The following is a 12134-nucleotide window of genomic DNA, read 5'->3' as shown; positions in this document are numbered from 1 at the left end:
ATCAGCCAAATTACATAGAAGATCTGAAGTGCCTTCAACTATGTCTTTTGTAAATTTAATGAAACATAATGGCACTGAGATTAATTCCTGTGGGACAACAGTATTAATGAACCTCCAAGCAGACCCATGCACAACTACCACAACTTCATGTCCAAAGTGCTTTTGACTGATGACTGCCATCTCTGTAGGACAGCGAGAAATCAATTACCTTGGGGATCAGAGCAAGCCAGCAAGCAGCAAGTTAGAGACATACATCTTTATGAGGTTCTGGATGTGAGATGCACATTTGATCCGATATGTTGAGGATTTGAAAATCATACTGAGAGAGTTGAACTTATTTTTTTATCAGAAAAAAGTTGAAGATGACAGATTAATTCAGGATATAGGCATTTTTAAGAGATATACTCTATAGAGCAAGAGAGCTGTACAGCATAGAAACAGACCCTTCAGTCCAATTCATCCATGCCGACCAGATATCCTAAATTAATCTAGTCCCATTTGCGAGCATTTGGCCCATATCCCTCTAAAACCTTCCTATTCGTATACCCATCCAAATGTTGTAATTGTCCTAACCTCCACCACTCCCTCTGGCAGCACATTCCATACACATGCCACCCTCTGTGTGAAAAAGTTGCTCATTAGGTCCCTTTTAAATCTTTTCCCTCTCACCTTAAACCTATGCCCCCTACTTTTGGGCTCCCATACCTTGGGGAAAAGATCTTGGCGATTTACCCTAACCATGCTTCTCATGATTTTATAAATCTCTATAAGATCACCCATCAACTTCCAGTGCTCAAGGGAAATAGCTATGTCATTATTTATGTCTGTTTTGTCCCCAGTTTTCTCTTCAGAAGATGCTGTTTGGCTAGTGTACATTTTTCTTGGTCTCTTCATAGAATCACAGAAATATTACAATGCAACTCGTTGAATCAGCTCCAACATTCAATGAGATGATGGCTGATCTAAAATCTAAATTGAAAAGATCATGGCTGATCTGTTAATCCTCAACTCCACTTTCCTACCTTTTCCCCATAACCCTTGATTTCCTAACTGATTAAAAATCTTATCTATCTCAGCCTAGAATATACTTAATGACCCAGCATCACCAGTAAAGAAATTTAATTTCAGCACCTCTGGGAGAGAAATTCCTCCTTATCTCTGTCTTAAGTATGCGGCCCCTTGCTGTGAGATAATGTCTTGTTCCAAACTCTCCCACAAGGAGAAACATCCTTTCTATCATCTACCCTGTCAAGTCCCTGAAGAATTTTGTATCTTGCCTTAGTTTCTGATATTCCAATGAGCGCAGGTCCAATCTACTCAAACAGTCATAATAAGACAGTCTCTCCATACCTGATTTCAGTGTAGTGAACCTTCTCTGGATTGCCATTACATCTTTCCTTAGATGAGCAGTCCAAAACTATTCAAGATGTTCTAGCTGTATAGTGCCTTGTACAGTTTTTGAAAAGCCTCACTACCTTTGTACTCTATTCACTTTGAAATAAAGCTGAACATGCCATTTACCTTCCCTGTTACTGACTGAACTTGGATGCTCATTGTTTTTATTTCATGAGCAAGGACTCCCAATCCGACTGTGCTTTAGCTTTCTGCAGTTTTTCTCCATTTAAATTATATTCAGCATCTTTGTTCTTCCAGCCAAAGTGCATATGTCCCCAAATTTTATTCTGTTAGGTTTTTGCCCACTTGATTAACCTATCTCTATACCTCTGTGGGCTTTTTTTTGTGTCATTCACTTGCCTTCCTATCTATTTTTGTGTCATCTGATGACAGTACATCCACTTTCCTCATTCAAATCATCAATATACACTGCAAATAATTGTGGCACCAATACTGATCACATTAGCACTCAACTAATTAATAGGTAGCAGAATGCAAACTCTTTTCTGTTTAGAGACATACCAGACACAGAAGAAAATTGTTGTACTCGTTAGAGGTCAGTCATTTCAGCTCCAGGACATCTCTGCAGGAGTTCCTCAGGATAGTGTCCTAGGTCCAACCACCTTCTTCATCAATGACCTTCTCTCCAGCATAAGGTCAGAATTTGATGCACTGCAAAAATTCTCCAAGACTCATTAGACAGTATGTTCCAAACCCATGACCACGTTTTGTCTAGAAGGACAAGGGCAACAGATGCATGGGAACAACACTACCTGCAATGTCCCCTCAAATCAGTCAACATCCTGACTTGGAAATGTATCACCCATCCTTCAGTATCATCGGGCCAAAATTCTGGAATTCCCTCCCTAATGGCCTTATGGATCAACCTACAGCAAATGGATTGCAGCAGTTCAAGAAGGCAGCTCACCACCACCTTCTCAAGGGCAACTAGGGACGAGTAATAAATGCTGGCCAGCCAGAGATGCCCACATCCCGTGAATGAATTAAAGAAAAACCTCACGGTATGAAGTTTTGAGAAAAGAAGACATGCTACAGACTATAATATAAATTTCCCTGTTTCACCCATTTCCCACTCGGAGAGGGTGTGCTAATTATTGTTTGTGTCCATTTCATTGAATATGGGACTGTGCCATTTTTATCTGGACCTCAGTGGGACTGGAATGTGCAGCATGAATTTTCATCGACTTCATTCTCATTTTACTGCATCACTTAAGGCTTAACTGGTCTCATATATATCACAGACTGCAAATATTCTTCACTTTGTAAAGTGAAATACATTTAAATTGATTTTAGCTTAATATATACACATTGCTTCCTTGAAAATGTTGAGAGCTTTCTATATTTCAGGCAATTGCATTAGTATATCATTTTGTTTAAATATTTCATGCAGGTAATATGGACATCAAAAATTCAATACTTTGTGGTATTTATCCAAAGATGCATATCTAGTTACTGTTGGGGAATGCTGCACCTTTCAAGATGTATAGCATGCAGTAGGTAGATCGATTACTCAATTGCTAAATTGTGTCCTTAATGTGACATAGACTTTGATGATCATTATTACAAATGTTGAAGCACATTTAATATATGCCCATATTGTTGTTAATAATATTCTATTGTTAAACTTCTGGCATAATATCCACTTAATCATACATTGTAGGTAGAAAAAATGGAATTTGTGGCATTGGAGAGACTGAGTGGTTGCAGTTGTACAAGCTGACCCCATGTTGAGAGAAAAATAAAATCAACAAGGCAAAGAATATTTAGTGTAATCAAATGCAGGAATGTAAGATCATTGTGGGATTCCCAAAGTAAGAGTGGGTAGGAAAGCAATTGCTGAGGGTGTGGCCCATATTGGATAGGTGAGAGGAAAAGGGCAAAACTCAGTCAGACCCCTATCCTATTAATAAAGGAAAGACACAAGAAATTAGAATGATCAACTATAATGAAGTCTGCAGGATGGTTAAATGACATTAAAAAAAAATACTATAGCATGGACATGGCTTCAGAAAATGCCCATTGTGACTTTGGTTTGGACTTACTTAGTGATTTTATAGGAGCAGAAACTCAAACAAGGAACTTGTTTAGGAGTTAATTAAGGGAATATGCAGGAGAAAAATTGTGCATTTCATTAACACATGCTCAATTACGAGCAACAGTTAATAAGTGGGCAGGAATAAGAAAGTATGACATGTTCAGATCATGCTCTGTACTTTAAAAGAACTTAATGTTAAAATGTATAATGACACAATTGCATAAATTCTGTGAGTGCAGTCTGATTTAATCAATAAAATTGCTATTTTTATCAGGGTGTCATCTTCCATTTCCATTAGCTTGACTGTGCTCTCTCAACATCTCCAATTTTGTCAAACCAGAAATTTGTCTTTGACTGCCAACTCCATTTAATGATCGGATCTCTGACATTGATTGAATAATCTTAATCAGAGTCCAGAACTTGCTTTGCTCTACCAATAGATTCTGTGATTCAGCAAACTTTCAGTTACTTTGTGACTTTTACTTTCTTTCCAAATTTCACTTGGTACTGTAGGAAGAATTTGGACGGTAGGAGATTTATTCTGCTCTCATTATATCAGACTTACTCTTTCAAGCAAATGATATCAATAACACTGACTGAATCTCTCTCCAACCTTCCCTAGATACGCATGTAGTCTCATTGCTACAATTCCAATCACATACTTCTTCTTTTCACCTCAGTGGCTTTTCACAAGACCTTTTAACCAGCAGTGAAATAAGTTTCACATCTCGAGTATCATGACTCATCTTCAATACATTTTGTTTCTCTTTGCTATTAGTCAAAGCACAGCAGGTTAGGCAGCATCTCAGGAATAGAGAATTCGACGTTTCGAGCATAAGCCCTTCATCAGGATGAAGGGCTTATGCTCGAAACGTCGAATTCTCTATTCCTGAGATGCTGCCTAACCTGCTGTGCTTTGACCAGCAACACATTTGCAGCTGTGATCTCCAGCATCTGCAGACCTCATTTTTTACTCTTTGCTATTAGTGTCAGACTTAACCAAACTAAACTTTGTCCTGAAAGTGTGTTTGTGCACTAACGTGTCAAATTAAAAACTTGTGGGGTTAGTTTGTAAGAGAATGGGAAATTATCTACTCGTAGTAAAGAGAAACATGGGTGTAGTTTATGATAATATTATGAGGGGCATTGATAGGGTGAATAGCCTAGAGGGGAAAGGTTTAAAAGGAACCTGAGGGGTAACATTTCACACAGAGGGTGATGTGTGTATGGATTAAGTTGCCAGAGAAGGCAAGTACAATTACAACATTTAAAAGGCATCTGGGTGAGTAAATGCTGGCAAATGGGAATAGATTAATTTAGGATATGTGGTTGGTGCAGATGAGATAAACTGAAGGGTCTGTTTCTATGCTGTATAACTCTATGACTCAATAAATCACTGCTAACTTGTCATCTAAGAAATGCTTCTACAAAGACCTTTTCATAATGTGAACACTTGTTTTTTCTGAGCACCATTCAGGTCTGGATCTTATGTTGGAATTAGGGTGTGTTTAATGTAACCATAAGATGTAGGAAGGGAAGGAGACCATACAACCTATTGAATCTGCTTTGCCATTCAGTGAGATCTGATAACCTTCAACTCCATGATTTTGCCTTTTCCCCATAGCCATTCCCTTACTTTTTCAAAAGCTGTCCATCTCACTCTTTTATTTACTTAATGACCCAGCCTCAAAAGCCCCCTGTGGCAAAGCATTTCACAGATCCAGTGTGCTTTGAGAGAAAAAATTGCTCTTAATCTCTGTCTTAAATGTGCAACCCCTTATTTTGAGATAATGCTGTCTGGTCTTCGACTCTTCCACAAGGGAAAACAGGAAGTGAAACACCTGTCCATACATGCCCCCTCTCACCTCAATTTAAGGCTCCAAACAATCATTCCAAATCTAGCTGAGATTCACCTGCACTTCTAACCTGGACTATTGCATCCATTGCTCCCAGAGTGGTCTTCTCTACATGGGAGAGACCAAGCATAGACTTGGAGACCGGTCCATGAAGCATCCACACTCTGTATGCTCCAATCAACACCAACCTCTGGTTGCCAGCCATTTCAACTCCCACTCCCACTTTCCTGGTGACATGTCCATCCTGGACCACCTCCACTGTCAAAATGAGGTCACATGCAAAGTGGAGAGACAAAAGGAAGGTGGGCAAAGAAGTGGCTGATGAAATGCAATGTGGAAAAGAGTGAGGTAATGCACTTTGGTAGGAAGAGAAGAGGCATGGATTATTTTCTAAATGGAGAGAAAATTCAGAAATCTGAAGTTCAAAGAGACTTGGGAGTTCTTGTCCAGGATTCTCTCAAGGCAAACTTGAAGGTTGAGTCAGTAGTTAGGAAGGCAAATGAAATGACGGCATTTATTTTGAGAGGACTTGAATATAAAAGCAATATTTGGGTGTATCTTGATGTCTGACCCTTAAAGATACATATTTTTGCTTTCAAAAGGCCCTTCCAATGAAAGCATGATAAAAGAAAGCGTAACTTGTCCAAGCAATTAAATTGAAAGACTTGAGCATTAATTTTGAATTGGAAACATACGTATCAAGGTATAAAGGCAGACAGGAAATCGATAGTATTAACATGGTTTACAACAAATGTATATTTCTTTAAAGCAAATAAATTTGGTCTAATAATACAACTGAATTAAACCTTGAGATGACCATTGTTGATATGCTCTATGACCATACTGGACTCTTGGTCACCATGAGGTAGATGAGCTTCCACAAACCCGCTTTTGGCTTTGGATTTACAGGACCAGTTTATTCTACTGTGATAGAGGAAATCCACCAGGTGGTCTCACACGAGGAGGCTCTTGTATTAAACTAGATCAAGCTTATTGCAGGATAGCAGTCAGGTTCAAGTTATATTGGTATGACAGACATTGTTACAAAAACTATGAGAAGATCTTTGTTTGTTCATGAAATGTGGTGAGCCCATCATTTGTTGTCCATCCTCATTGCTGTAGAGAAGGTAGCATTAAGCTGCCTTGGGAAGATTGGAACACCCAACTAGGAAAGAATACAAGTATTTTGACCCAGGGGACTGAGAATAATGGGCAAACCTGGAATCCTGATGAAGGGCTCATGCCCGAAATGTTGATTCTCCTGCTCCTCGGATGCTGCCTGACCAGCTGTACTTTTCCAGCATGGCACTCTTCAACTCTGATCTCCAGCTCCTGCAGCCTTCACTTTCTAGTAAACCATTTTGGGCCCTGATAAGGAGAAATGTAAGCTTTCATATGTAGTGTGTCCATGTTTGGCCTCAGTCAGGGGTTGTGTTATGGAGTTATCAAAGACGGTTGCAGTGGGCAACCCCTGTCTCTCAGTAACCAGCCTTACAAGGCACCTGGATCCTCAAACACAGCACGAGCATGAAAGTTGCCAAATATGTAGGCAGTGCCTAGAGTACCAGGTACAAACCTCTAAGAAGTAGAACCAGTGATCACTTATCACCTGCACAATGATGGAATACTATTTCCCATTGATAAGCTCAGCATTGTTCCAATTTGGCCCTCTCAGTGCAACACATGGGGAAGCCAGCTATGTTGCTGAACTCGTTAAAGAGATAACAAAGGAACTGGTGTGATCTGGCAAAATTAACATCGTACATTTGTGGTTGGATGATTGAGCTATCTCACACAGGTCTCCCTTTTCTCCCTAGAAGGAGCCAGTTACAAAGAAGCTCACTATCTCCATGGTGACCACCCGAATAGAATGGCCACTCACTCCTTCAGGTTGCAGGTCCTAACCTAACAGTTGGCATAGCTGGCTATGTCCTGGAACAACCTCAGACTTCACTGATATGGCACCTTTCTCATCTGGAGGAAATGGCATTGAGGACAGCAGACTCTGGCACCCTTCTCATTCATCCTGACAGATTCTACAGCTGCGATCTCTTCAAGTGGTAGCAGCTGTTCACTCTCCATTGTAGGTTGCTGCTAGACCAGGGCTTGCTGGCAGTTGTTTCTCCTCTAATTTGCTGTGTCTCTAAAAGGTGCATCTATCAGTCACACTTACAATTAATCTCTCGGGAACATAAGGCATGGAAGAGCTCTTAACGATGAGAACAGTCAAGAGTTGAAACCCTTACAAATGATCGGTTAAAGTGCCCCTGCATTGAGTGAGATATGTTACATTCTGACAAGGAGGGCCATAGAACAATTTATCTTGACTCTTGGACATGGAGTTTTCTTTTGATGAGTGCTTGTGGAGTGGTGAGTAGCAGAGTGTAAGTGCCAAATGACCACTGATCTTTCCTTTCTCATCCCAACCCATATCACCTCCATTGTGCATAAGATACTCTGCTGCTGTAATTACAGTACCATTCCATGTCCCTGGGGACCCAGGAAGTTTTGCACTGGATGATTACATCAAGGGTTGCAGATGTCTCTTTTAAACTCACCCATGATTATTTCTGGTTCAAATGTCTGCATGCAATTTGTAAGTACTTTTGACCCACGATCAACATTACAACAAACCAGCATTTGTTATCCACATATTTGGATGCCATACGCCTTTCACATGCATAATGGTATGATCACAACTTATATGAACCTGCACTCTGCAGCCATGTGAAAGGTGCAATTGCTTCTTAATGGGCAGAACTGGAGCCCAAGGTGTTTAACTGACACTGGCTCCGCCTCTTCCAGATGTGTTTGCAGGTGGTGCTGAACACTGCAAATACTAGACTTGGCCAATTCATCAGGTTCTCCCCCATCAACCTCCAACTCCCATGATAGAATAGGAACCTGCATGTTAATGAATCAATGACTCCCACTAATAAACATCTCACCTTGATAGATGTCAACAGATACAAGTTGTAAAATATGGCTTGTTGCTCCCAACATCAAGGCCCCATTGGACTTCTAATGTGATTTTCTCGGATTTCCTGTCATAACTGATATTGCTTAGGCATTTTTGGATTTCACCTTTAACGTTTTTAATAAGAGCAAGTTTCTAGAAGCATAAAGTGAAAGGTTAATCTTCTCAAAAGACCGGTCAAATTATCTTTGTGTAAAAAAAATGGTGCAAATCATTTTCACCATTTTACAGAGCATCCATTTGAATGCAGCAATTCATTCGCCTTCCTGTACATTTATAACTGCCAACTCAAAAGCTGGTGATCAATGCATCTTTCATTAGGTAACACTTCTTTCATTTCTTTAATCCTTTGTGACCCTGAAGCTTTGCTATTTCTTTTTTTCGCAGGTTTTGCTAATGTAATTCCCTTTCATGTAGAAAAGAAGAAAACCGCTTGCTGGTAACTTGAGTTGAAAAGTTTAAAGTTATTCCATGTCCTCTCAATCATTTGTGGTCAGTCTGTGAGACTGTGAGCAATGAATAAGTTAGAACTAAAATGCCCATGAAACACTTTTTTGCACATTCACACAACTCATAAGGTGCACATGAACACAAAAGACTAAGTGAACACGGTTTAATTTTCAGGATTACATTGATTTTCTACTCTTTGTTGGTGGCTAAATCCATGAAAGAAGTCCAAATTTATCTCTGTAAAACAGAACAAACAGCAGTGACTGGTTTTTGGTGTTTCAGTACACCATGTTCCATTCCTTTTCCACTTTGATATAATTTTTAATACTTGCATCCAACGTATTCTTTTGGCAAAAGCAGTTCATTTTCATTTACATAGAATGATATAACAGAGAGAAAAATCATTTGTTACACTTCTCAGGACCAACTGTTCGAATGGACTATCCAATTAATCCAGTGCCTTAGATCAGTCCCCTGTATCTTTGTGACAAAAACAGAAGTTGCTGGAAAAGCTCAGCAGGTCTAGCTGTGAAGAGAAATCAGAGTTAACATTTCAGGTCTGGTGACCCTTCCTCTGAACTGATGGCAGCTAGGAAAATGTTGGTTTATATGCAGAAGATAAGGTAGAGGGAGGAGGTAAGGAGTGAATGACAGTGAAGTTAATATTGGTGGATAAACATAAGATTGGAATGGAAATTCCGTCAGAGAGAGGAACAGAACTTCTTCAAGCTTGGCATTCACTGTTTAGATGCTGCCAGACTGATTGAGCTTTTCCATCAACTTCTGCTTTTGTTTCTGATTTACAGCATCTGCAATTCTTTTGGTTTTTATTCCCCGAGGCTTTGTAATTTTTTCCCTACAATTATTGATCCAATCTTCAAAATAAAAGCCTTTAAATCCCCTTTGCAGAACTACTCAGAGTACCTGCAGAAACAGCAGCAACAAAGGCATCAACATCTGCACCTTGCAACCTGGAGATTGCAACATCATAAACTGATTTCTGATCAATTACATAGAATGGAAAAATAAACTCAAGATTGCAAGTAACTAAATTTTTGACTGAGTTTGGGAGAATTCTGCATCAATTCTGCTAAACTGTACCTGCCATTGAATCTCACTAGTGTACACTTTAGGAGGGAAAATATCTTTTTGATTATGCCTGCAATATGTGCTTTCTTTCAAGATGAGGCACACACATGAATTACTGGTTATTCTTTGTTTATAACTTGTAAATCTGCACTATTCTGTTGGACCGTATTTTCAATGTGTATTTTGTTTTGTGAGTGAGTGTCATAGAGTCATAGATTCCTACAGCACAGAGACAAGCCCTTTGGCCCAAACTGGTCCATTCCAATGAAATTCTCCATGTATGCTAACTCCATTTCCTGCAATTGGCCACATCCTTCTAAACCTTTCCTATCCATGTATTTGTCCAAATGCCTTTTAAATGTAAAGTGAGTGCAATAGTGTTAGGTTTTGAGGATGAACTCATGAATAAGTAACCCTGTTTATTTAATCTCTCAAAAACTTGCTGATGGCTAAGTATATTTGCTAAGTACTCAAGAGTTAAGAAACACACATACTTTTCTTGTCAAAAATGCACAGAATTCAGATTGTAAGAGACAGGGACAGATGTTTCCACTCTTCTTCTCATACCTATCTGTAACCAAATTATTAATGCAATGAACTTTCTTCACTCTACAACCTCATCCTAAGGTGTAAAATTCACCAAATACAGTTCAATGATTAATTCTTTTGTCTGTTTTTTTGTTAACAGAATGTTTGCCAGACTCTTTGGTGCTCAGTGAATGGCTCTTGCCGTTCGAAGCTGGATGCTGCAGCTGATGGGACCAGTTGTGGAGAGGAGAAGGTGTGTAGTGGGTCTCCCTTACAACAGGCTATTGAAATAAATCAAATGTCCTTTTGATAATTTACATGCAGCAACATTTGCAACTGTTTCAGCCAAGAGGTGGCTTTTTATTTGCAATATTCAACTAATTTCATCTATTTTTCCTCAATTCTGATGAAGGGTCATTGACTTGAAATGTTACTCTGAAGTATGATTATTTCCAGATTTTTAAACTTTAATTCAGATTGATGACATCTGCAGTATTTTGCTTAGGTTTTTTAAAAGAATTATTTTACAAGGCATACTCTTAAACAATGTCATTGCTATGTGGGGTCTCTTTAGTGCACAGAGTAATTGTGATGGAACGCATCGTCCAGTGTGCACAGGGACAGTAGGTTGGTTGTACTGATTCATTTTGACAGAAAATATGGATCAAAAATTTCAAATGATATGATGGCCCAAGAGCAACTAGGATCAGGTGAATGAAAAACCTGTTTCATGAATGCAATGTCAAGCATGTGATGGAAACAGATTCACATTAAGCATTGAAAAATGAATTAGACCGTTATCGGAAAATAAAATCAGCATGATTGAAAGGAAAAGAAGAGAATGATATTAAGTGAAATATTAGGGCAGCACCGTGGCACAGTGGTTAGCACTGCTGCCTCACAGCACCAGAGACCTGAGTTCAATTCCCACCTCGGGCAACTGTCTATGTGCAGTTTGCACATTCTCCCCGTGTGAACATGGGTTTCCTCCGGGTGCTCCGGTTTCCTCCCACAGTCCAAAAGATGTGCAGGTTAGGTGAATTGGCCATGCTAAATTGCCTGTAGTGTTAGGTGTAGGGGATTGGGTCTTGGTGGGTTGCTCTTCGGAGTGTCGGTGTGGACTTGTTGGGCTGAAAGGTCTGTTTCCACACTGTAGGGAATCTAATCTAATCAGGGAACTCTTATTGGAGAGAAAGTGCACACACGGCAGATGCAGTTTTCCATTTTTCTGCCTATGTTTGGAGAAACATAATTAGTGATGATGAGCAAGCCACCTGCATCATCAAGATACTTTGACTTATCACACACAGTTGCCTTGTTATGAGATGAGAGGTTTAAAAGAGTTTTTCAACCTATTGCATCCTTTAACTCGAGAAATCCCAGGCTGCCAGTCAAACTGAAGCTGTCATCTTCTGCATTCTAATGACGATCAGTAGGAGCAGGCAGTGCTTGTCTGAGGGTGGGGTGTCAGAACCAAGGAAAGGAACATTGCAGTCAGAGGCTACCATTCTAACCAGTCATGCCTCCGGTTGCCCTCAGGTTGGGATATTGGAGACCCATCTCCACAGTACAGTAGGCAGGTTGCTGTGGTCTTCCAGTCAGGAAATTAGCCACATTTTCTGCTTGCTGGAAAGGCAGGTGTTCTGATTGAGGCCCTTAAGTGACCTTTAATTGAACACTGAAGGGCTTTAACTGGTGACAAGTCAAGAAAGTCCCCAGTGGACCTTCTCATGCAGAATGTAATTGGTAAGGTGGCAAGAGAGTGAGTGTCTCACCAATGCCA

The 12134-nt window shown here is 39.8% G+C and overlaps 1 protein-coding gene across 2 annotated transcripts in view; it reads left to right on the top strand.

Moving 5' to 3' along the window:
• The window catches only part of LOC132834687 (A disintegrin and metalloproteinase with thrombospondin motifs 12-like), a 547736-nt gene that overhangs the window by 271474 nt on the left and 264128 nt on the right, over nt 1–12134 (top strand). For both annotated transcript variants that reach the window (XM_060853764.1, XM_060853682.1), the window contains exon 10: nt 10512–10604. In XM_060853764.1, coding sequence (XP_060709747.1) covers nt 10512–10604 — 93 coding nt within the window. The remainder of the gene's footprint in view (nt 1–10511; nt 10605–12134) is intronic.

Source organism: Hemiscyllium ocellatum, chromosome 1 (assembly GCF_020745735.1).
Source record: "Hemiscyllium ocellatum isolate sHemOce1 chromosome 1, sHemOce1.pat.X.cur, whole genome shotgun sequence".
Classification (NCBI taxonomy): Eukaryota; Metazoa; Chordata; class Chondrichthyes; order Orectolobiformes; family Hemiscylliidae; genus Hemiscyllium; species Hemiscyllium ocellatum.
Note: the sequence above shows the minus strand (reverse complement) of the source record. Positions and strands in the feature narration are given on the sequence as shown.